Here is a 26725-nt window from a genome sequence, read left to right as displayed (position 1 = left end):
AGTTAGGCTCCCAATTTCATTCAATCAGGAGAGATGTGTAACCAGGGTTTTAATTGACCGCTGGGGGTGTAAAAAAATGACCCAGGCCAGTATATGTCCAGATTTTTCTGTGGGAACAGAACTGCTTCACAACAGATTTAGATACCATCCGTAACACACTTGACCTTTGCTGTGAGGTATGTTTTGTCTTGGCGTGCGTGCGTGTATGCGATCCCACGAGAGCAATTATGTTTCATGGTTAACAAAGATCTTTAGGATTACGGTAGTTAAGTTATAATTAGGAAAAGATTCGGGTTACAATTAGGCATTTTGGGGTTGGTGCTGGCCTAGGGTTAGGTTTAGGGGGGAAGAAGGGCAAGAAATATAGTAAAAACTGCATTTATTGCAACAAAATTGTGATCTAAAATGTTGCTGTCTTCAAAAGTATAGTATAAAGTGGGTGTGTGTGTCACATGGAGTCTCACTTTGAATTGCAACACGACCCACAACTAATTATCTCGTTCTCATCACTATTCATTATATATATATCACATTAACACTCATCATTCTATGTACATTAAGTGGCGTAAAGTGATAAAGCAGACCACATTCACGTGTTCCCGCTATGCACAAAACCACATACAGTACATTTCCAGTTCCGACAGGGCATCTTCCCATGCTGTTAATATAATATAACATTATAATTTAACAGCATGGGACGTGTTATGCTGAGTGCCTCCTCTTAATAATTTCCACTTTCAACTCGGGGTCCTATTTTCTGAAACATTTTCTGAAACGTATATATTTTATTTAAACAGAGCTACAAGCTCTACAAAGCGTAGCGATGCGTCACGCCGTGAGCTTTTAGATCAGCTATTTCCGTGCAGTACCACTGTACGACAAAGTCTACAATGGAGCTTAACCCATTCAGGCCTGACGTCGAAATTTAAAAAAAAATGTTTTCTAAATCATGACAATTTTCTGAAAGATTTGAGGCACATTTTAACGATTTTTCAAAAATAGCAGACCTACAAGTTCATAGCGCGCCACTCGGTGGCGCGCTATGAGCTTGTAGATCTGCTATTTTTCAATAGCTAAATTATAACATAATGTTTAAAACACCAAAAGGGTTCCCGCCCAGAATGGGTTAAGTGGTTATTAAACATCCCATTGATTCCTCGTTCCCCGGCACTACATCGGTCGAGCGACAGGCTTTATGGACGAGGCACGATTCCCTGCTAATCTCATTCGCATCAGCAGTGGCAGAAAGTACTGTAACTAAGTACATTTACTTAAGTACTGTACAAATACATTTTGATACCAATACTTTTACTCAAGTAGATTTTGAATTCCGAACTTTTAGGTTCTCACCACACTCAGACCTTTACTGCATTGCTGTATGCTTGTTGGATGAATGTTGTGTAGTGTCATGGCCGCCCCAATGCATTTCCAATGGAAGTCACATGGTTTGTAGTCCACATTTTGGACTACAAGCTGTTGTATGGCTTTCGGCTGTGTTTCGACTGCGCCCCTCCCCCTCATACAACACAAATGTTGTGTCAAACCATGTGACTCCCATTGGAAATGCATTGGGACGGCCATGACACTACCACAACATTCATCCAACAAGCATACAGCAATGGAGTAAAGGTCTGAGTGAGGCCTTACTTGTAACAGAGTATTTCTATTTAGTACCACTGATACTTTTACTTCAGTAAGAAATGGGAGTTCCAACCCTGCTAATCTCATTCACATAAGGTAACATGAGAGCCTGGAGGTCCTGGGAACCACTCAGAGCAGAGGTGTCTTCCTGTTGCCCATATTAGATTTAACGCTGTGCTAATCGCATTCATGTCCATTTCTACCCCACCACCCACGCGCAGATTTAATTCGATTTGCTAGTGAGCCGTAAAACCCAAGTCATTCCTATAATTCTTTTAAATTGTATTTTCCCTGTTCAGGCATTCATTCTTGAAATGTGAGGCACTTTAGATTCTCTATAGTCTTGTCTGACACAAGGTCATTTCATACCATCTTCTTAAATCTGCAAACGAGAACTTATTTTAATGAATAAAACATTAATTAAAGGACCACTTCACCACTTTTCAACCTATCTTCATATAATAGGTCCTCACTAATAATCATGATAAAATGGCAGTAAAAATAAAAATACTCAGTCTGTGTCTCATAGGAGGGCTGTGGGCAGTTTAGAAACCGTCTTCCAGTGACATCATTATTAGGCAGATCATTTTTTTTACAAAAATGTTTAGATTTCATTATCGTGAGAACGATGGCTTCCATTTTCGCATTGCAACTTTTCAGGACTAGAAAGCCTGCAGTTTTTATTAGCTTGTATTCCCCATCGATGATGTCACTGGAAGACGGTTTCTGAACTGCCCACAGCCCTCCTATGAGACACAGACCGAGTAGAAAGAAATTGCGCCATTTTTTCAAGATTATTAGTGAGGACCTATTATATGAAGATAGGTTGAAAAGTGGTGAAGTGGTCCTTTAAGTCAGGGGTTCTCAACCCGTGGGTCGCGACCCCTCGGGGGGTCGCCAAATTATTTTAGGGGGTCCCCAAATTATTTAAAAAAAAAAAAAAGAAAAAAAAAATTCAATAGCTAAATTATAACAATGCTTAAAACACCAAAAGGGGTTCCCGCCCAAAATGGTTTAAGGTTATTGTAGCAGTCAATTTATATTGGGGGTCGGGAGGGGGCGGGGCGGGGGTCCCGAGACATTGCCAAAGCATTTCCGGGGGTCCCCGGCCAAAAACGTTGAGAACCCCTGCTTTAAGTACTTGATCCCTAGTGTTGCTATTCTGTGGCAAAAAATAGCTAATCTACTTGACCTCAGAGCACGAAACATTTGCTATTTCTGCAAAGATATTTGGTGTAGAGGGACAAAAGGGGGGGGGCCTAGTAACAGACATTTTGGAGACTTCAGTCAGGTTTATCTGTTTTAAACCAAGCTGTATGGGATCATTTGTTAATACAATATAACTACACATCTTCAGTGTTTAGAGGTGGTCTCCCTGCTCTTCCTCTGAGAGCCATTGCTATGAGCCTGAAGCTCACCTCATAGCAATATCTCCCCTGTTCAAGGGGCAGATGTAGATGTTTCACCATCCACGTGGGACACCTGGGTTAGAATCCAGGGTGTTATGGTTTCATGTCCTCTCTCCATCGGGAGAGAGGACATGAAACTTACAGAGTGCAGCTTTAATTTAGCTATCACTTATTTCCAGGACTTTTAATTCTTTCCAGTTGTGCAGCACACTCCAGAAGTGTATAGTTTGACGCATTAAAACCGGAAAAGCATTGTCAGATGCATCAAAACCGGAAAAGCATTGTCAGATGCTTTTCCCGGTATAAACGAATCTGCAGAGCGGTGGCCTGTAGGCCACCTGTTGGCAATCAATGCTCCGGCCGGTGTCAAGCGTGTCGGCGCCAGGAGCTTGTACAGTACAGGAGCTTGTACAGTACATCTGCTATTTTTGAACATACAGTTTGAGGCCATCGATATTGTCCTTTTCTTTTTGCTGAGGTTTGCGTGATCTGCGCAAAAGGACAGTTAACCCATTTTGGGGCGGGAACCCCTTTTGGTGTTTTAAACATTATGTTATAATTTAGCTATTGAAAAATAGCAGATCTAAAAGCTCATAACACGCCACCGAGTGGCGCGCTACGAGCTTGTAGGTCTGCTATTTTTGAAAAATCGTGAAAATATTTATTTCAGAAAACTGGAGGATTTAGAAGGATTTTTTTAAATTTTGAGGTCAGGCCTAAATGGGTCAAATGATAAGGGACAATATCGGTGGCACCCAACTGTATAGTAACATCTCGAAAGTGTGACTGATTTAGAAGGCCTTTGTAGAGTCAGCCTCAGGTTTGAATGGATTACGACATAATGGGTGATGATGATGATGATGATGATGATGATGCTAGGAAGGGAGGAGTGAGAGTTGTCCCGGCTCACTTCCTCCACTCAGAAGAACCTTCCTGGGAGGGGAGGCCTCTATGGATTCCTCCACTCAGAAGAACCTTCCTGGGAGGGGAGGAGGCCTCTATGGATTTGCTGCCTCCAACGTCTAGCCACAAGCTCTCCTTTATGTAACTCTAACCCTGTTCTTTATTTGATTCAGCTGTGATATATGGTCTATTTCTCTGAAGTGTCTGTCCATGTTTCATCCAAGTGTTTCTGGGTCTTCTATGAAGTAGTCTCAAGCCAGGCAACTCTTCAACATACTTCAAATGAGAGTCTGTAACTGTGCCTCGCGATGGTGCAATTGGTTCTCGGGAAGAATCCGTTTCTGATTTATTTTAAAGAAAATATATGTTAATGTCTTTAAAATTCTGTTAAGCAGCAAGCTAGATTATGTTTTGACTGATTTTATTTAAAGTTGGACTTAATTTTACACGGCTCTGAAGGCAAAATGGAAGTGGGGGGACGGGACCTCCAATGAATCTTTGAGTGGTGCAACCACTCCAAGGAACAGCAACGTCCGTGTTAACCTATGTGTGTGACTGTTAACCTATGTGTGTGACTATGAGTACCAGTAGGGGAAAAAGTGGCGCTGTTGTGCCAGAGACAGAGAGATAGTGCTGCACTGTTGCTTGCTAATGAGAGAGAGAGGGGGGGGAGGAGAGGGGAGTTCCACCACTCAGTTCACACAGGTGTGATTTTTGTTGCATTTTCAGCTCTTCAGACTGTACTGTTTGAATCTAATTTATGTTCCATCACATGGTGGCGTGTTGTGAACTTGTAAGTCAGCTCTTTTCGCCATGCGACACTGTCGTGCTTTAGACGGAAGCATTTGAAGACTGTTTGAGCCAACAGTCTGTCTCAAGAGGCTATATCTGAAGTGTTCACAGTGTTCTGTGTGCTTTCATTCAGGTGTTCCTGGGTCCGGGAGGCCAAGTGGAGTTGTATGCCAGTGCCACCATCCATCCAGTGTTCTGTGTGCCTTCATTCAGGTGTTCCTGGGTCCGGGAGGCCAAGTGGAGATGTATGCCAGTGTTCAGTGTTCTGTGTGCTTTCATCCAGGTGTTCCTGGGTCCGGGAGGCCAAGTGGAGATGTATGCCAGTGTTCACAGTGTTCTGTGTGCTTTCATCCAGGTGTTCCTGGGTCCGGGAGGCCAAGTGGAGATGTATGCCAGTGTTCACAGTGTTCTGTGTGCTTTCATCCAGGTGTTCCTGGGTCCGGGAGGCCAAGTGGAGATGTATGCCAGTGTTCACAGTGTTCTGTGTGCTTTCATCCAGGTGTTCCTGGGTCCGGGAGGCCAAGTGGAGATGTATGCCAGTGTTCACAGTGTTCTGTGTGCTTCCATTCAGGTGTTCCTGGGTCCGGGAGGCGAGGTGGAGATGTATGCCAGCGCCACCATCCATCCCAACTCTCCTATCAACAGTGTTCTGTGTGCTTTCATTCAGGTGTTCCTGGGTCCGGGAGGCCAAGTGGAGATGTATGCCAGCGCCACCATCCATCCCAACTCTCCTATCAACAGTGACCTGCTTCTGGACCAGACTGGGGCTCACATATTCATAATGTCCAGCACCGCTGTAAGTCAAAGAAAGAGTACAGTACCTAAAAAAATATGTAATCACTCCATACAGCAGCATAATAAGTTGAAACGTTATCCATGTTTCAGCTGTATACTTAATTTGGATGCCCATTTACAGTTTAGATGCCGTGCCCGAGATACCGAGATTTGATTTATTGTGGTTAATCCAGGAAAAAGAATATATAATTAGCTTTTTTTTTAAACGACCACTAGCGTCCACGTAAAACGGCCAAAATCCCCACGTACACGCACACATGCCATCTTTATTTGCATTATGGCTCATAATGTGATCCATCCATCCATCCATCTTCAACCACTTATCCGTAGTCGGGTCGCGGGGGCAACAGCTCCACCAGAGTGCTCCAGACTTCCCTCTCCAGAGCAACATTAGTGACTTCCTCCTGGGGGATTCCGAGACGTTCCAAGGCCAGTGAGTCGATGTATTTCCTCCAACTGTGCCTTGGTCTGCCTCGGGGTCTCCTCCCAGTGGGACGTGTGTCGAGGACCTCCCTAGGGAGACGCCCGAGAGGCATCCTAACCAGATGCCCGAACCACCTCAGCTGACTCCTATCCAGGCGAAGGAGCAGCGGTTCTACTCCGAGTCTCTCTCGTGTGACTGAACTTCTCACCCTATTCATAATGTGAATTCATAATTAATAATGTGATGAAAATGTGATATGTAGGGCTTGATTAGAGCTTAATTTGATCGCACGAGAAAAACAACCACCATTGCTCTGCAGTGTGGTGCGATTCACATCATTAATAATTGTGGTGCAATTATGGTGAATGTGGCCTCATACAGTATGACGCGAGTCATGGCCGCTGGAGTTTGTCTGCTAGCCAGCATGCTAATAGACGAAAATATTGTTTATTATGGGTGGATTGCTTCCCATCAACAAATATGTCAACCCCATTATCCCACGCTGTACTCTGTGTACTGTAAATACACAGATGAACAGTATTGCTGTTATCATAGCATCAGTGAGTGTAGCCTACTGTATTTGACTAGTATTTGCATGTACGTATGTAAATATACAGTACAATTCAACATGAGACATTGATGTACTGTATGCATGTCCAAAGACTATATCCATGTATATCCAACACACACACAGTGTGTGCGCTGCGTGCCCACACATTTATTTATGTCCACACAAAACAAAATGTATACAAGGACACAAATATTTCGGCGCACTAAGGTTATATCCACAAAGTCAAGGCATATGTATGTCCTCATGATACTTTGACAGGAAAAGACTTGCTCACCGTAAAGAAAATAGAAGTAAAACTCCTTAAACTTTCTCTCTGCTCATAAAGTGCTCGTGCTCAAAGTGCAATTAAAAAGCAAACGTTTCAACAAGAGTTAGTGTCGAAGTGTCCTTGAGCAAGACACTGAACCCCTAATTGCTCCCAATGTGCTGGTTGGTGCCTTGCATGGTTTCCGTCGCCATCAGTGTATGAATGTGTGTGTGTGAATGGGTGAATGTAATGCACAATCTATGTAAAGCGCCTTGGATAAAGGCTCTATATAAAAATGCACCATTTATATAAAAATGCACCATTTACAAGCATGTCATGACTCATGTCACCCAGCAGCAGCAGTGAGAGTAGAGACGACACACTCTGCCAGCTCTCCTGCCTCGTTTCTGGGCATCCCAAGTTGTCGAAACCCCCCCCGTAACAAACCACTAGTCTGCGGGCCCACCAGAGGAAACAAAGTTCCCAGTCCACTCCCGAACTGCCGCCCGTTGTCAAATGCTCTCCGTAGCTTCCCCCATAATGGGCCCGAAAGTCTGCACGCACGCACGCACGGTCGCACATGCACATGCACATGCACATGCACATGCACACGCACACGCACACGCATACAACAAAACTTAACCCATTTTGGGCGGGAACCCCTTTTGGTGTTAGCATTATGTTATGCTTTAGCTATTGGAAAATAGCAGATCTACAAGCTCATAGCGCGCCACCGAGTGGCGCGCTACAAGCTTGTAGGTCTGCTATTTTTTTTAAATCGAAGAACGACTGACATAGAAACATAGCTTTTTCAGAAAACTGTCGGGATGTAGAAGACATTTTTAGAATCTGATCTCAGGTCAAAATGGGTTAACCACTTGAGCCCTATACTTCATTGTAGGGTAACTACCACTATCTGCAAAGCTTGTAGATGTGCATTATTTTTGCATTTTGGGAAAGGAAATGTTCACCTACACTACAGTAACAACATTTTGGACGCCAGGTTGAAAGTTGTTAAACAAACAAACAAATAAACACCCGCAGCCTTTTCAACGGTCACTCACATTGAGCGAGAGTCACGCAGATGTCTCTACTACACGCGTCTGGACACAGCTTGTCCCCAAGTCACGCAGATGTCTCCACGCGTCTGGACACAGCTTGTCCCTTGTTGTCCGTTGCACAATTCATGATTTGTCAGATTTCTCTTTCACTGACACTTCCTCAAGCTGCGTCATTTCTCACCCCAAAAACAGAGGATTCTAGAAAAATGAGGGTGATGACATAAAAGAAATGCGAGCGGCCAGCTGGCCGTGGAGGTCAAAGTTGTGTAACCCCGCTGTGAGCGCCACAACGCTCAGCTGGACGTGTGGGCTCAACCCAACAATGGTATTGATTAGAGAAAATGGCCGCCATTGTGTGGAGACCATTGACCCTCCAGAATGCGTCTGTGTAGGAAGTCTGAAGGTGATAGATGGTTCTGGTAGAAGCTTTACAACATGGTCTAGTGACTAGACTACTCACTTAAACCCTGCCTCATGAACTCTGTATTCTTTACACAAAGAATACCGCTTGAATGTTTTCATCTACACATGTCTTGCTTTGGGTCCCAAACGATGTGCTGAGACAAGTTCAAGTGTTCCTTGGCATTTTGCGATTACCACACATTATTATTATACAATATATACAACTATAGAAACCGCTATGTATTTACTGTTGAAATGCAAATCAGCTTTCATTGTCATTGCATCTTTCTGCTTAGTTTGGACTCTTTTCTCTCTCTCTCTCTCTCTCTCTCTCACACACACACACACACACACACACACACACACACACACACACACACACACACAGACACAGACACACACACAGACACACACACAGACACACACACACACAGCTCTATGCATTAACTCATGTTTACATTTGTGACCCGTCTGGTTGTTGTTGCTTTGATGTACCGATCATTTTGCAAAGTTTCCAAATTTCCAATCAATTCTTTAGTTAGTTTGATAATAATTATTTTGTGAATAATATAGTTACATTTAATATACTTAGATATAGTAGTATAGTCAACTTCTATTCAGCATTAGTAAATAAAAATACATCTTTTACAGAGTGAAAAGAGTGATATCATGTCTTATAAAGACTATTTTCTGTGTGGATAATATAGAGGTGTGCCTTTTAGATTTTGACTTTCCCTTTAGCTATAAACGTTTGAAAACCACTGCCATATCATAAGGGTTTCCTGGAAAGATACTTGTACAATAGATACTATTTGTACAATAGATGACTATTTGAATTGAATTGACTATAGTACAATAGAGAGTATGTGCATGCTTAAAGTGAATGGCACATCGAGTGGCAAATCGAGTGGCAAAGCAACAGGAAAAGTGAGTTTAACATTGTTTAATGTTGTTTAATGCAATCAGATAGGACTTTTCTGTTTGGTGTATGGGCTGTCAAGGCCAGAAAGTAGTTTTTTGCCACTCATTAGGCATTCCTGCATAACTTCCGGGTTTGATGATGATGACATGCGCATACCCTCTATTGATACTTTTTGTACTTACGATAAAGTACAAAAATAAATGTCATGGACTGATTATATCAGAGTGGTGATTGAGGCTCAAACCATTAGAAATAAGCTTGAGGGACATATACAATATGATAAGTATTAAAAACAAATTTAATATGCATGTTATTTGCGCTTTAAGGTTTAAATGTATACTCCATCATACATGCCTAATGAGTTGATCTTCACCGAGTTGCATCACGACATCATCGTGCGACGGTTCATAAATTAGGCATAGTGATGTGGGTCACTATAATTCATCCACCGTGACTGTTGTGTGTCGTCTACCAGGTGGAGAAGCGTCCGGTGGCCGAGTGCGGGGACCACCACAACTGCCAGTCCTGTCTGGCTGCCAGAGACCCCTACTGTGGCTGGTGTGTCCTCGAAGGACGGTAAGTAGAGATCGGAGCATATCCGATCTCTGTCTGTGTGTGTGTGTGTCTCTCTCTCTCTCTCTCTCTCTCTCTCTCTCTCTCTCTCTCTCTCTCTCTCTCTCTCTCGGCGGACGTGACCAGCCTCCAACAGACCAGGCCTGTCTCTTTCTTCTCCTCCCACCATTGTAATGCCATGAGCAACACGTAAAAGCCAGTGTTCAGGAAATTAATTTCTGTGGTAGTTACTGACAAGCTATGTCCTCGCCGCTATTCTTCCCTGAGACTTAAAAGAACAGCCTGTTTGTACTGAAAGGAGCGTGTGTGTGTGTGTGTGTGTGTGTGTGTGACAAGAGACAAAAGACAAAATACTACGACCAATGATGGAAAGAGAGTATTATGTTTAACATCAGTGCCATTCAAGTTGCAGATTGATAGCCTCGGAATAGTAAAGGATTTATTCCTCTGTCTTCAACCTGCGGCGCGACAGAGGTTCCTGTCATGGCAAATGTCCTGCGTACAGTCAGATGTTGCGCAACTGGTCAACATGATGTTACTTTCTCGGGAGTGAGAATGCGTTGGTCTAATTCTGCTCTATGTCCTTCCTAGCTGTGGGCAGCGATGGCAGTGCCACCGGGGTTCTGTGGAGTGAGAATGCGTTGGTCTAATTCTGCTCTATGTCCTTCCTAGATGTGGGCAGCGATGGCAGTGCCACCGGGGTTCTGTGGACGGCCACTGGCTGTGGAGCTTCGACCGGAAGCAACAGTGTCTCAGCATTCAGGACCTCAGCCTCTACAACATCAGCAGAGGAGAGAAGACCGACGTAAGACCAGGGAGAGAGAGGTTGATGGATGGGTCTTATGAAGGGTGTAAGACCAGGGAGAGAGAGGTTGATGGATGGGTCTTATGAAGGGTATAAGACCAGGGAGAGAGAGGTTGATGGATGGGTCTTATGAAGGGTATAAGACCAGGGAGAGAGAGGTTGATGGATGGGTCTTATGAAGGGTATAAGACCAGGGAGAGAGAGGTTGATGGATGGGTCTTATGAAGGGTATAAGACCAGGGAGAGAGAGGTTGATGGATGGGTCTTATGAAGGGTATAAGACCAGGGAGAGAGAGGTTGATGGATGGGTCTTATGAAGGGTATAAGACCAGGGAGAGAGAGGTTGATGGATGGGTCTTATGAAGGGTATAAGACCAGGGACAGTAGACGGGGGTCAAGCAATGTGTCCATTGTAGACTTCGGGCGCGTTCGTAAATACCGCACCGGAGCGCACTCTCCTATTAGTTTGCATTGCACAGTGCGCTCAGTGCGCTATTTCCGAACATGCCCCTAAATGTTCAAAGATGGAGTGCCGTGACCCCCTAAAACATGATCATCTGGTATTATGATTATACTAGGAGGAAGATTATTTTCCAAAAAGTGTACAAAAATGATAAAATTATGTTTTCATGTGACCACACCCACCGGTTCATTAAGTATACTTGGCTTTTACCTTAGCACCAGTGCACCACCCACCTGACCTGAAGCCACTCCCACAGCTGGTGTATGATAAAGGGGAAGGGGTTAGCGGAGGCGATGATTTTGTGATGTCACTAAAGTGGCGTATTTCGATTGGGGATTTTGACTCAAAAGTTTAAAAAAAATACACAGGGAAGACATATTTGAATATTGTAACCACACCTGGGGGTCTATTAGAGTAGAGTAAACATAGACATCACTGGTCAACAAAAACACCTTGAAGACCTTAACAGGAGCCCTCGTACAAGGTTTCTTTGACTATGCATGCACCTCCTGGTACCACAGCACCTCAAAGGCCCTTAAAACTAGGTTCCAGACTTCCCAAAACAAACTGGTCAGGCTCCTACTTGGCCTCGCCCCCGAACCCACCTCACCCCTGCCCACTTCGACAGGCTGGAATGGCTTAGGGTCGACGACAGAGTACAGCATCTTGCAATGGGTCTGGTCCACAAGATTCGATACACCACCAAGATACCCATGTACCTGTCTAGATACTTCCTTAATGTTAACGAAGTCCACACCCACAACACCAGAGGGAGTGCAACGAACCATGTACAACCCAGATTCGGCACAAACAAGGGACTAAATTATTTTCGCTCCTATGCCACCAAAATGTGGAACGCCCTACCAACAGTCATTAAGACATGTCAATCCCTTGACTCCTTCAAAACCGCTCTCAAAGGGCACCTACGGATGGCTGCAATTCGAAACTGGCCCCCGTAAAATCTGAATCGCCCCCCCCTTTTTCCCTCACTGTATATGTTTATTTTCCATTTTTACCTCCATTATGATTAATTCATGTTCTGTTCTTTGTCTATATAGAAGTGTCTATTTGTACGTCTCTAAATGTTTTGATGAATTGAACATGGTGGACCCTGTTGGAAACAAGTGTAATGATTAATTGGGTCGTCCACTCACAGTTAACAGCCTTTGTATTGAGTTTGTGCTCGAAATGTACTGTAATTCTGCAAACTGTTAATAAATATTTCAATCAATCAATCAATCCGATACATACATTTATTATCCTATATTACAATTGAAAACATGTGCCCAAAAGCACGCACAGGAACAAAAGGCACCAGCTACTACGTCACTGACACGCTGCAACACGCTGCAACACACACTGCAACAACACACTAACACGACACAGCCTTACCCTCCGCGTCGATCCACGGCTATCTCCTCATGTCGCGCCGCACGGCCACACTCGACACCAGCCGCGTAAAAATTGTCATCGCACTGCCACTAAAGCCGGCTCCCGTCCACACTCGCAAACAATATCAATATCAATAATAAACACAAACACGCCACAAGCACCGACACCCCCGCCTAATTTGTTGCCACGTCTATGAAAACAAGCCCAGAAAAAATGCCATTCAACACGCTACTTACAACTCGCTTACAATTCGCGGACCTGGCAACACTGCATCCTGTTTTCCCATTGGCTACGGTTGCTTACAACACGCATTTGCACTGCATCTTGGGAGCAACACAGCTTAATGTAGGGGTCACCGATTGCTGTGCTACATCCCCCTCATGTTCTCACCACCCCGTTCGGCTGCACCACACACACTAACCTACAGAATTCTCCACATGCAACACAGGGCCCTTATTGGCTAGCCCCCTCACATGGCGATCCCCACGCTGCAAAACACAGGGCAGCCAGACACACACACACACACACACACACACACACACACACACACACACACACACACACACACACACACACACTCATTCTAACTTGGATGGACAGCGCCGCGATTACATACACAGTTTACCATACGTCCTCTTCTGGGGGCCTGTCCGGCCAGTCCGGGTGGTTTTATACATTCCTTCAAATGTCCGGGGTTTCACACGTATCGCCTGTAGTGTATCGCTACGCTCACAGACCATTCACACCAATGTGTATTACAATGCACGTTCAATGGTTCGTAGTGGCAAAACACTGTGAGAGGTGGACTTTCAGCCCGAACCCCGGAATGTGTATTCTTCATAACTCTGCATGCGCTGCACGCTCACACCACTACCACTGGTCCCGACCGCAGATCAGAGAAAGGCTCGCTGGCTGCTCCGCTGTCTGCAGATAGACAGACAGCGGAGAACTATCTCATCATTGACATGCAGAAAAAGTAGGCTGCTGTTTTCTTAGCTTTGTGACTGACCAATGAGAAGCACATTGTATTGTCTGCAAAGGAACTATGTGTCTGTCACAAATACAAGTTCTGTCCTGCAAGCCCATGTCATGTCAACACAGACAAGGCAGCTGTGCGCGCGGTGAGTCCTGCAAATTATAATGACCCAATATTATTTCGTACAACCTAGCAAAGCATAACATATGATGGTTTGGAGAATAGGCTGGTCTCTCTTTTTACAACAGATAAGCCATTGCATACAGGTTCTCAAACTTCTTAATTTCAAGGACCCCCATAACTCTGAGAGTCAAACCAAATGGACCCATAACAGTCCCATTTCATTCCATTTCTACAGTATCACAGTTAACAGTTATACAACACTCCATTTGGTTACATTTGTACACTCTCACAGTTACAGACCTGTAAGGGTCCATTTGGGTCCATGTGTTACACTCTCACAGTTACAGACCTATAATGGGTCCATTTGGAACCCCCTCAAGGAACCATGAGGGTCCCTGGATCACACCTTTCACAGCCACTGCTTTAAATAAATACATAACTAATACAGAGCATATTTGATCCATTTATTGTTAGGCTATAGATTCTTTTGACATCTCAATTTAACAGAACCGCCCACGCACGGCACATGCACGACGTGCACGACGTGCACGCGCATGAGCACATCCACATCCACATGCACGCGCGCATGTGTCCTTTTTGGTAATTCAGAATATGGTATGCCTACACAGTTACAATAATGCAAACACGCCAATCGCACAAACGACTGCGTCGACACCTGGCGTGGAACAAACGGGACGAACCGAGGCGCATATATGGATAACAACAACACTACACGCGCGCGCGCGCACGCGCTGCAACACAAAACAGCTGCATACAACGCGTGTCACTGTGGACTTCTGTATCTGTGGACTTCTGTATCGCAACGCGGGGCAACGCAACTCTGGGATGAGCGGGCCGAAGGCCCGCGAAATTCTAGTGTTACTACGTGCATATTCTCTCTGCATCTTGGACTTGAACCTGTTTCCTCTCTTCCTTCCTCGTGTGATCTCTCCCTCCCTCAGATCACTGTGTCAGTAGCTGGACTCCCCAGTCTAGCAGTGGATGAAGCTTACTCCTGCTTCTTCCACGACACTGAAACGCCCGCCTACCTCAGCCACACCGGAGTGTCCTGCTCCACCCCCGGCGCCAGCGCTCTGCCTCCCATTGGCCAAGGAGATGGTGCGTGGCGTGCTTTTTGGTTGATCAAAGTACTGTTTCAAACTAGGGCATTCACTTCTAGTCATTTTTACTAGTTGACTAGTTGCCTAGTTTACTATGCGACCAGTCGACTAGTTGTTTAACTACCAAAAAAACAACAACAACAAGGTCGACTAGTGGATTTACTAGTCGACTAGTTGAATAGTCGACTAGTTTCTTAATGCCCTATTTCAAACTATTACTGCAGCCATACTCATGTGTATTGAGCTAAAGATGTAAATGACACGTCATAAACTATCCCTTGCAAAATAGGCCAACAGATCATTCACAAACTGTTATTTAATGGTATAATTATGACGGTGTCTTGATCTTGTAGATTGGCTATAATTCAGTAGATGACACCGGTGTGCAACCCAAATCAAGTCTGACTATTACAACTGTTAAAGGACCACTTCACCACTTTTCAACATCTCTTCATATAATTGGTCCTCACTAATGTTCATGATAAAACACCACCATTTTTTCCTACTCAGTCTGTGTCTCATAGGAGGGCTTTGGGCAGTTCCGACACCAGTGACATCATCATTAGGCAGATTTTTTTTAAACAAGATTTGTTTTAAAATATATTTAGATTTGTATTATCGTGAGAACGATGGCTTCAACTTTTGCATTGCAACTTTTCAGGAAAAGAAAGCCTGCCGTTTCTATTAGCTTGGATTCACCATCGATGATGTCACTGGTGGACGGCTTTCTGAACTGCCCACAGCCTTCCTATGAGACACAGACTGAGTAGGAAACAATTGTGGTATTTTACCATGAACATTAGTGAGGACCAATTATATGAAGAGAAGTTGAAAAGTGGTGAAGTGGTCCTTTAACACTTGCATACCAGTCAGGTATCTGAACGCTGGACGCTCCCATTTCATGTCTTTCTAAATTCTATAATGATTTTCTGGTAACAAAATATTGCCATATGTTTTTCGGTCTATTTATCGCCTTTCATGTCATTTTCACATGTCAGGAACCCCTGGCCATAAAATGCAGATTCCACTTTATTGTTTACAGTAAAAGAGTGAGTGAAACGTTATCGTTTCACTCACTCGGGGCGTCTGTGGCTCAGGAGGTAGAGCAGGTCGTCCAATGATCCCTGGGTCGGGGGTTCGAATCCCGGCTCCTCCTCCTGTCCACATGTCGAAGTGTCCTTGGGCAAGACACTGAACCCTACATTGCCTCCAATGAGTCGGTCGGTGTAAGCTTGCCACCATTGGTGTGTGAATGTGGGAAGTGAGGACGCTGGCGTCGACTGTTCGCCGCTTCACCTCCCAATGTATGAATGAATGAATGAACCATTGTAAAGCGCTTTGAGCACTTGGAAAAGCGCTATAAAAATGCAATTTATTATTATTATAAAAAATGCAATTCATTTTATCGTACAAGCTCCCAACTTTTACAGTTTGAATAAAGGCCCAATGAATTGGGAATGAAAGCCACAAGGAAAGTCAGACATGTCAAATAATTCTCATAATAATACAAAGCAATATTTGAATTCTGTATTCTCCTTTATCTTTATTTCAAGCACCACCAAACGCCTGAAATAAATATAACGATACTGTATAAGAAGACGGCATTAATAAATGATGGATAAATTCCTCAAAGAAGCCCACATGAATAAATGATGGCTAATGTAATGTTCTATGATTGGTTCAGATTCTGTGATGGTGACTCTGTCCCTTCGTTTCCTGAACGTGACGGTGGCCGAGACGGACTTCACCTTCTACAACTGTAGCCTCGTCCAGCAGCTCTCTGGACGCAGACCGTGAGTGTTTTACTACTCTTTCAGTACCTTTTTTTATTAATCCATTCTGGGCGGGAACTAGGCATGTAACGATATATCGTATATCGCGATATATCGATATTATATCCCGACGATGTGTATCGATTTATTAAAAATAAAAATCGATTATAAATTAAAAAAAAGTGAGCTGTAATCATATTCCATCATATTCACGTGCTTTTGGAGAGAAATGAGACACTCCATGCAGTCCCTTTCAGTAGTAGAGGCCTGCAGAGGGGAGCTGTATGTGTCTGACTGTGCCCAGGTGATGGTCGTTAATTGATGCTCATTAATACATCAAGGGAGGCAAAATGTTTCTACACTGTCAAATAGGTCTACATCTATCCTAAGATGCCACATGTTAACTCCAGCTAGGTTTAAACAAGAAAGCTTGTTTACAGTTGTTGCACATAAATTAAGTAATTTTACATGAAAAGTGATGCTACTTTTGCAATGTAGTTAAATAAAAAAATTATAAAAAGCTTGGGGGGGGGGGGAAGATAAATAAAAAAACTATATATTCTTTTGGTCATTTATCTGGATACGTGATACGTATCGTATCGTATCGTGAGTTGAGTGTATCATTACATGCCTAGCGGGAACCCCTTTTGGTGTTTAAAGCATTATGTTCTACTTTAGCTATTTTTGAAAAATCGTGAAAATGTGGCGCAAATCTTTGAATGTATATATTCTTTCAGAGCGAACATTTTAACTCAAATCTTTGCTTCTTGGGGGGGGGGGGGGTCCCTGGAACAACATATTTTCAGATGGGGTCGGCAGCCAATTACATATATTTTTGGGGGTCCTTGACATGAAATAGTTTGAGCACCACTGACATAGAAACATATGGTTTTCAGAAAACTTTTAGGATTTAGAAGATTTTTTTTAAAGAATCGTCGTCCTCAGGTCTAAATGGGTATTATGCCTAGTGATTTTTATTTCAAATGTGATATCGCTTTTGTGGTTTAATTATTCCCTTAAACCTTTTCAACCTGGCATCCCTATTTTGGGTCATTATAGACCAAAGATTTCACCCATTTTTTTTTGTTTTTTATTTTAGTTTTTTTTATTGTAAATTATGGAATAATTATACCATTTAAATGCATTGCCAGTTAAAAAGAGAGATTCCACCCAAAATACTATCCTTATAGGCTATGCAATGTCTAGTTTCTGTTAGTTCTATTTATTTAGTTTTATAAACACATAATACAGTTTTATTCTATTGTCCTTTTATTTTGTTAGTTTTAGTTAACTCTAATACGCTTGGGTTTGTCTTTCCTTTTCGTCAGGTGTCATGGCTGTGTGAGCAGTCGTTGGGGTTGTAACTGGTGTATCCACCAACATGTCTGCACACACCAACACACCTGCTCCCACGGAACCACCGTCTACAACCAGAATGTGAGTCCAATGCTCTCGATGCCGATCGGGTTTGATAGCAACTCCGGATTGCAGCTTTAAAGGACAACTTTAGTTTTTTTCAACCAAGGTTCATGTTTTAGGTTATTAGAGAAAGTAAAAGGTGAGTGTAATTTTTTTTCATTTGCTGCTTTCTTTCGTTTTAGGGATTTTAGCTGTTTTTGACAGGGGGGCAGGGGGCATTCGAGCATGGGGCTATGCATTTCTTTACAACATTTTATAGCGATTTTTTTTTTATTATTATTTACTATAGTCCTACTAGACCCCAATAAATTACATCTGGCCACAAAAGATCACGGGTTCTACTGAATGTGTCAAACTGACATATTGAGCCTATGACACACAGTGTGGCTTCCCCCCAGTAGGCTACCTTCACATTCAGTAGATCCCGTGATCTTTTGTGGCCAGATATAATTTCTTGCGGTCTAGTAGGACTAGTGAATAATAAAAAAAGAAATCGCTATAAAGTTGCTCGAATGCCCCTGTTAAAAACAGCTAAAATCCCTAAAACAAAAGAAAGCAGCAAACGAAAAAAAAAATAACACTCATTTTGTTTTGCCACATTATTTGGGCACATCACCTCGTTATGGTTTTTTATTCGGCACTACGGTTACAGAGGAATTTCCATTGGCTTGTCCGTAGCAATGAGGTATTAACTAGAAAGTCCAAAAGCCCATTTAGGTTGGCTTAGTAATCAAAGCTAAGTAAGTAAAGCTGAGTAGTTTTCTGTGTTTTGTTTGTGCAGTTGTTTTCATTGTCTGTCTGTCTGTCTGTCTGTCTGTCTGTCTGTTTTTTTTTTCTTTCTTTTTTTTTAGTATTTGTTCATGCGCAATTTTATTTTGGGACATTTCCTGTCATTTTAATGTATTTGCTGCAAACCCCACTGTTTTACACATCCCTCGATTTTTTTACCTCCTTCTTTCCTTTCCTTTTATTTCCTCTCCCCATTATGTCCCTGTGTTATCTCCGCTTCTTTTCCATCCCCCTGCTCGCTCTCTCTCTCTCCCCCTCTCTCTCTTTCTCTCTCTCTGTGCATCGCCTACTATTCTGTCATCAAGCTCAAGCGTCCAACCCGCACCACCACCTCCCCACCGCCCACCAAACATCCACCCACTTTACCTCCACCCGTCCCTGCTACCACGACGACGAGCACATCAACACTGCCACTGCCCACAGAGCCCCCTGAGCCTACAGCTGTCCCCTCAACACCACCACCACCCACCCCAGAGCTTCTGGCTGTGCCCACCACCATGCCCCCTACCCTGGGTAGGACCTTGCCCTCCATCAGCCTCTTCACCCAGGCCACCACCGCACACCTCCAGCCGACCACTAAAGAATCGATTCCCATCGGGGATGGGGTGACGGAGGGCAATAAGGGCGACGAAGGAGACGCCAGGAGTCCCGTGGAAGACGAGAAAGGAGGAGGTGATGCTGTGCTAACTGAGTCCCCGGAGGCCCCTGTGTCCGCTTTTCCCGAGTTCCTTCCTGAGACTACATTACCTACCAGTGCCAACGGCCAGGCTGAGCCCTCGGGCGAAGCGGTAGACTCCTCCGGCGTGCGGTCCACTGCCGCCCCTAGCGAAGCAGTCCTGGTAGCGGAACCCGCCAACAGTGACGACGGGGAGGCCGTGCCCCTCAGTAACGCTGAGGAAAACGATGCAGCAGCCTGGGTGAGGGAGTGGGAGACGGAAGCGATGGAGCTAGAGGTGGTCTTTGCCGCAGGTCCGTCTGTGGCGGGGGCCAGCGAGCAGACGTTCATCCACGCTCGCTCATCTGAGCCCGATATCGCAGAATACTATCAGTCCGATTCCTCGTCTGACTCTCACGTGCCGGTGAGTGCATGTAGCCATTGTAGTAGTACTGAAATTAACCTTAACCATAGCCATAGGAATAGAACGTAGAGGAAGACATGCGTCCATTCCTAGCAACGCTGTGAGGTACCGTACTCGTTCCCCGAGGGCCTTTGTGACGTGTCTATAGGAAGATGTATTGCTTATGGTATCCTTAGTATTAAGTCTCATCTGGTCCCCCATTAGAGTACTGTAGGTGGTTGGGAACACAGAAGTAGGATGGACGTATACTTCTACAATTGGAACTACTAACTTCAACATCTCTCTCTCACTAAGGAATTTTAGCTACTATGATGCCAGGTCTTGTTCACTGCCACCGCCAGATCCAAATATAATGGGAAGGATATCAGGTTGTTCGACCAGCTCAGTGGCCTTGTGGTTAGAGTGTCTGCCCTGAGACTGGGAGGTCGGGGTTCGATCCCCGGCCGGGTCATACCAAAGACTGTAAAAATGGGACCCAGTGCCTCCCTGCTTGACACTCAGCATCAAGGGTTGGATTGGGGGTAAGTCCCTGCGACATACTAGCGTCATGTCCAGGGGATGTACTTGTACATCAAGCTGCCTCACGCTACAGAAACAGAAGATAGGCTCCTGCCCTATGGGCCTCATGGCTCGGCAAGGCTACTTATCAGGTTGTTAAATCACTAGCCCTGGGCTACCTTATTTTAGAATTCATCCTCCCTTGTGTTTGATTTTTGAGTGTCCACCGTCTGTCTTCATCATCAGCTTCGTATAACCATACCGTATCAGTTCACCTGGGCCTGTGTTGCTTTTTACCTTTTGTTTAGTGTTTTTTTGTTGCTGTTGTTGTTCTCAGTTGTGTTTGTCTTTGGTGTGTATAGTACTCTAGGTTTCCTTATTTTGGTGGAGTCTCCCACTGTAGGAAATGCACTGTGTACAGTATACATTATTATGCACTGTAGTAGGCCTATATGCATATTATTCTAGATGGCATATACCGGTATGCAATATTTATGTGTGTTAAATATGTTAGCAGGAGTGTCCGTGTGTGGACAGGATCCAGGGTTCTTCTCTGATCCCAGTCAACGTGGAGAGGAAGGTCACTCTGGTGGGACAACATCTCCAGCTCTTTGAGGTGAGTTTAGCTCAGCACAAGTTAGTTGCGAACGCAACTAACTTGCGAACTATGAGACCTAGCAGAACATGTCTGTGTGTATGTGTGTGTCACGCTGTAACACCACCCGCCCTCCACCAGAGGGCGCAGCTGTATCACACACAAAACACACACACACACACACACACACACACACACAATAACAACTTAACTTAAAAAAAAACTTAAACAACCTTTTAAAAAAAACTTAAAAAGAAAAAACTTAAACAAAACTTACAAAAAAACAAAAAAACACGCACGCACACATACACACACTAAAAAAAGAACTTTAAAAAAAAACTTAACTTAAAAAATAAATCTTAAAAAAAACTTTAAAAAATATTCTAATTATTGTTATTGCAATTTAGGAGCTGCGTCCGCTTCCCGCGTTTGCGCGTCTTACTTGTATCTGTACTCTGGTGTGATACTAGCATATCGTCGCTGCCGCATTTTCGGTGTGTGTGTGTGTGTGTGGGGGGGGGGGGTTCTCCCAGGATGCTTTGCTTCGACATTTCAACAAATACCTGGTGCAGTAGCCAATGGGAACATCTTTTCTGTAAATATATATGGGTTTGTATTGGGCGTGGGACAAAAGAACAGTATCACATCAGATTGTTGTATCTAATGTTGTCGATGTTAAATCTGCACTCTTTGCCTCAGCACTTCAGAAGAAGTGTATATGATGTTCTCTCTCTCTCTGTTCAGGATAAGGAGCTGGACTATGAGTGTGTGTTGGACATTGAGGAGCGATTGGTGGTGGTGGATGCTGTGGTGGAGACGGACGTAACGGAGCCTTCCATCTTCCTGATCACCTGTCAACTGTACCAGGTGACTAACTGCATCTTTATGTTGACTCTTCCTTGTCACCTGCCAACTGTACCAGGTGACAAACTGCATCTTTATGTTGACTCTTCCTTGTCACCTGCCAACTGTACCAGGTGACAAACTGCAGCTTTATGTTGACTCTTCCTTATCACCTGCCAACTGTACCAGGTGACAAACTGCAGCTTTATGTTGACTCTTCCTTATCACCTGCCAACTGTACCAGGTGACAAACTGCAGCTTTATGTTGACTCTTCCTTATCACCTGCCAACTGTACCAGGTGACAAACTGCAGCTTTATGTTGACTCTTCCTTATCACCTGCCAACTGTACCAGGTGACAAACTGCAGCTTTATGTTGACTCTTCCTTATCACCTGCCAACTGTACCAGGTGACAAACTGCAGCTTTATGTTCCTTATCACCTGCCAACTGTACCAGGTGACAAACTGCAGCTTTATGTTGACTCTTCCTTATCACCTGCCAACTGTACCAGGTGACAAACTGCAGCTTTATGTTGACTCTTCCTTATCACCTGCCAACTGTACCAGGTGACAAACTGCAGCTTTATGTTCCTTATCACCTGCCAACTGTACCAGGTGACAAACTGCAGATTTATGTTGACTCTTCCTGAAAAGTAACAGATTTGGACATATAGTACATAGGGCATTAAATCCACTAGTCAACCTTGTTGGTACTTGTTGACTATAGATTCTTTTTAATTTTTTTCCCCGATTTTGTAGGCCTCAAGATCAGGTAGATTATAGTTATAGTCACCAATGTACACAGTTTTTTTTTTTTTTTATACATAATAGGTAGTTAAACAACTAGTCGACTAGTAAACTAGGCAACTAGTCAACTAGTAAAAATGACTAGAAGTGAATGCCCTAACAGTACACAATTTCCACCTGACAGCAACGTGTTGCTCCACTCCATCACCAGGGGGATTATTCAATTAAATCCAAACCTTTATTTATTCTGGAAGGGACATTGAGGTCACCCTCAGTTGCCAAAGGATTAGTTTAGCTACAGTGGGACAGACTGAGCCACCCCTGGCTCTCCCAGTGGGACAGAGCCACCCCCCCTGGCTCTCCCAAGTGGTCCTAGTGCACATGGACATGGGGAGATATTCCCACGTGGAACATGTGACATACTGTAATGTGTGGTGAGGTCATTGTTGTGATGCTGCCATTGTGTTGGTTTCAGTATGCATACTCTGCCCTGTTGGAGGAGTACCAGGCCATGGTCAGCGTGAGGAGGAAGAACAACTTCCTCATCGACAGCACTGAGGATCTGCACGGTAGGAATAGATAGTGTGTGTGTGTGTGTGTGTGTGTGTGCGTGTGCCTGTGCGTGTGTACTTTACAGTGCTTGTGATGGCCAAACGTACCCACAAGTTAAGTATAGTAGAATTTGTGCCACAATCTGCCTCTCCTCCCCCTCCCCCTCAGCACGTCGGAAGACTGATAACCACAAGACTCCCTTAGGAAATTAATTGAAATGGCCGCCTCCCTCCGCCTCCTCCATAGACTTAAAAACAATAGAGATGGCACCGGACATTCCCTCCCATCCACTTGCATGGAGTTACTCACGCAGCTCATATTACTCCCTTTTCACCCCTTCTTCCGGGTTGGGAAATGTGACAGGCGGGGCCTATTTTGGCCCGATGCGACGCACATTTTGCGTCATCTTGCATGAGCAGTATTGTCACCCGACTCACCCCCGTGCACAACCATGTGCGCAAGCTTGTGCGTCGAGCCCATTGGACGAAACATGTTTTGCTCATTCAAGTCAGAGTAATCTAGTAGGAGAGTGGCGACACTTAACCTGACTCCGCCAGAGGGGGCAGCAGAGAGTACACTGGGTTCCCCCCAACTCTCAGGCAGACTTGATGCCTGGCCACAAAACGGCCTGGCCAATCAGCGGCAGCTAGAGGCGGGATCAAGGCAGCACTGTGTATGCCTTGATCCCGCCTCTAATTGTAACAATGGAATGCGGAAGTGCTCATTCTATCTCAATGGGATAGTTCCAATGTTTGGAACTATAGCCCATAGCACCCCGCTTTCCGGCGAGATCAAAGCGTGTCGCCACTCTCTTACTAGATTACTCTGGTTCAAGTGTCTGCTATGATCGGCCATGCTGCATGCATGTCCAATGTGCTTCAGTTCTCCCTCTCTATTCTGAGGGCTTGGCCCCCCCCCCGCGATTTCGACACCTTGATCGCATTGAACACCCATGTGTGAGTGGCCCCTTAGACATCTTCCGTATCGACTAAGAGTGGTTTGAATCACGATTATTAAGACATAAAACTTCTAGATTTTTTTTCTTGTGTTGTGATTTGATAATGATATATTTAGTGTATAGAGTCGTTGCTGACAGTAACACAGATACAAACACACACACGTACTTGGCAGGCATACGTGTACACCTTTGTTGATGTAAATGACACTTCCTATAGAGCGTCGCAGTCCCGCCTCCTACCCTGGACCAGGAAATGAAACCCAATGCATTTTTCCCATAGACATTTCTTAAAGTATTTACGCTGCGGACAAAGCCAACTCGAGTCGTGACAACTCATGACAACACAAACAATATTTTGGACCAAACAAATAATTACAAAGAAGAAAAACAACAACAAAAGTGTTTTTGTCTTCTTTCTAATTATTTGTTTGGTCCAAAATATTGTTTGTGTTGTCATGAGTTGTCACGACTCGAGTTGGCTTTGTCCGCGGCGTAACCGTCTTTAAATAAATACTTTAAGAAATGTCTATGAGGATAATGCATTGGGTTTCATTTCCTGGTCCATGGTAGGAGGCGGGACTGCGACGCTCTATTTGAGCTGCTTCACTCTAACCAGCCCCGTCTGTCCTTCCTCTGCTCTAGTGACGCTGTTCAACTGTTCGGTGGGCCGCTCGGACTGCAGCCGCTGCCGCACGGCCGACCCCAAGTACGGCTGCGCGTGGTGCGGCGGAGCGTCCGGCTCTCCGCGCTGCGTCTACCAGGAGTCCTGCAGCGACCAGATCCAACACACCTGCCCTGCACCTGTCATCCACTTTGTAAGACTACCCCCTGCTGCTTTGCTTTGAGACAGGAAATAATAAATAAATAGTGGAATGACAGAGACTCTGCGTGCGTGCGTGCGTGCGTGCGTGCGTGCGTGCGTGCGTGCGTGCGTGCGTGCGTGCATGCGTGTCAGAGAGAGAAGGAGATCCAGCATACAGTAACCAATAACGAATAAATGGATTATCTACGGATGTGCCGTTTGAGAACTTCACATGTCCTGCCATGGCAATTCAGTAGATTGTCAGAAACAGAACATTGTCAGAAACAGAACATTGTCAGTGAGAAAGGGGGGAAGGTGTTATACTGTATGTTCATTCTATTCAGATTCCCTGAATAGATAGAGTTCCTCTGCTGGACACTTATTTTCGGTAGCAAAGCGGTAGAATAGAGCGTCGCAGTCCCGCCCCCCCCCCCCCCCCTCGAGAGACCCGGAAAAGAAATCCCCGTTAATTTTCCTCATAGACTTTTCAGAAAGTATTTATTTAAAGGCGTTTATGCCGCGGCCAACTCTTGTTGTGACAAATCATGACAATAAACACAATGTTTTGGGCCAAACAAAGAATTAGAAAGTAGAAAAAAAGGCAGGTTACAACACTTTTTTTTTTGTTTTTCTTCTTTGTAATTATTTGTTTGGTCCAAAATATTGTGTTTGTTGTCATGATTTGTCACCACTCTAGTTGGCTTCGTACGACGCTTAAAAGGTCTTTAAATAAATACTTTTTGAAATGTCTATGGGAAAAATGCATTGGGATTAATTTCCTGGGCCTGGCATCGTCATGAAAGGGGGCAGGACTGCGACGCTTTATTAGCCAGGCTAACCAGTGAATAAAACCTGCAGAGAAAACATGTATTTTCAGAAAACTTTCAGGAAAAAGTTGGAATGGCACATCTGTACATTCAAATTTGACATAATCGTTTTTTCTCCTGGCTTATTTCCAACGTACGGTGTACTCTGCATCCCAGATGGACCCGGTGTCTGGCCCGGTGGAAGGGGGTACGGTGGTGACCATCTCGGGCTCCAACCTGGGCCAGAGAGCTGAGGACATCCAGAACTCCGTCACAGTGGCTGGGGTGCCCTGTACTGTCATCCACAGCAGATATGAGGTCTCCTCGCGGTGAGTCCTCCACACGGCACCACATGCACCCGTCCATAGGAAGGACTTCACATTGCCCATCCATGGCATTGTGGTTCGATACAGAGCCTCGCCATTCACCAAAAGGGGCTCAGCTTTGTACCTCCCTCCATCCGACTGCTGAATGCCTAGGTTGGGTGGAGGTGTAGAGAGTAGCTAAACACATGTTCGTTATCTTGTCCATACATGAATTGTGTGCACTGTATATGCTCTACTGTAGGATTGTATGTGAGACCACAGGCAGTGGAGGGGAGAAGAGTGGACAGGCCTCGGTGAAGGTCAGAGGAGGTGGTCACGGACTGTCAGCTCAAACCTTCAGCTTCCAGGTAACAACAACCATAACCATAGGTGCCCGGGTGGCGCAGTGCTTACCCATTCTTGATCTACAAGCTCATAGCGCGCCACCGAGTGGTGCGCTACGAGCTTGTAGGTCTGCTATTTTTGAAAAATCAAAGAACGACTGACATAGAAACATCATCGATGGGGAATTCAAGCTATTAGAAACTGCAGGCTTTCTAGTCCTGAAAAGTTGCAATGCGAAAATGGAAGCCATCGTTCTCACGATAATACAATTTTGTAAAAAAAATATTGTTTAAAAAAAATCGATGATGTCACTGGTGGACGGGTTTCTGAACTGCCCACAGTCTTCCTATGAGAAGCTGACTGAGTAGAAAAAAATGGTGCCATTTTATCATGATTATTAGTGAGGACCAATTATATGAAGATGGGTTGAAAAGTGATGAAGTGGTCCTTTAAATTCTAATATTTTGGAGTAAACAGTTTTGTATTTTGTTTTGTTTTGTTTAAATTGTTTTAATGTCTGGAGTCATGTGATGAAGATGTATCTGTCATATCTTTCCTATACCATTCTGATTGGCTATGATTGACTTCCAAAGTG

The 26725-nt window shown here is 44.4% G+C and overlaps 1 protein-coding gene across 4 annotated transcripts in view; it reads left to right on the top strand.

The window, feature by feature from the left end:
* plxnb1a (plexin b1a) overlaps window positions 1-26725 on the top strand; it is a 120153-nt gene that overhangs the window by 64569 nt on the left and 28859 nt on the right. Inside the window, exons 7-19 of one of the 4 annotated variants that reach the window (XM_079521619.1) lie at window positions 5413-5541; window positions 9643-9743; window positions 10413-10545; window positions 14462-14618; window positions 16305-16413; window positions 17721-17829; window positions 18906-19679; window positions 20695-20793; window positions 21517-21639; window positions 22838-22931; window positions 24515-24687; window positions 25658-25809; window positions 26048-26153. In XM_079521619.1, the coding sequence (XP_079377745.1) occupies window positions 5413-5541; window positions 9643-9743; window positions 10413-10545; window positions 14462-14618; window positions 16305-16413; window positions 17721-17829; window positions 18906-19679; window positions 20695-20793; window positions 21517-21639; window positions 22838-22931; window positions 24515-24687; window positions 25658-25809; window positions 26048-26153 (2259 nt within the window). Of the gene's footprint in view, window positions 1-5412; window positions 5542-9642; window positions 9744-10412; window positions 10546-14461; window positions 14619-16304; window positions 16414-17720; window positions 17830-18905; window positions 19680-20691; window positions 20794-21516; window positions 21640-22837; window positions 22932-24514; window positions 24688-25657; window positions 25810-26047; window positions 26154-26725 lie in introns of all 4 variants that reach the window. The other 3 variants (XM_079521618.1, XM_079521621.1, XM_079521620.1) reach the window with 3 other exon arrangements.

The sequence above is a fragment of the Electrona antarctica genome (genome assembly GCF_951216825.1).
Source record: "Electrona antarctica genome assembly, chromosome: 2".
NCBI classification, from domain to species: domain Eukaryota; kingdom Metazoa; phylum Chordata; class Actinopteri; order Myctophiformes; family Myctophidae; genus Electrona; species Electrona antarctica.
This window is presented reverse-complemented; position numbering and strand designations above follow the sequence as displayed.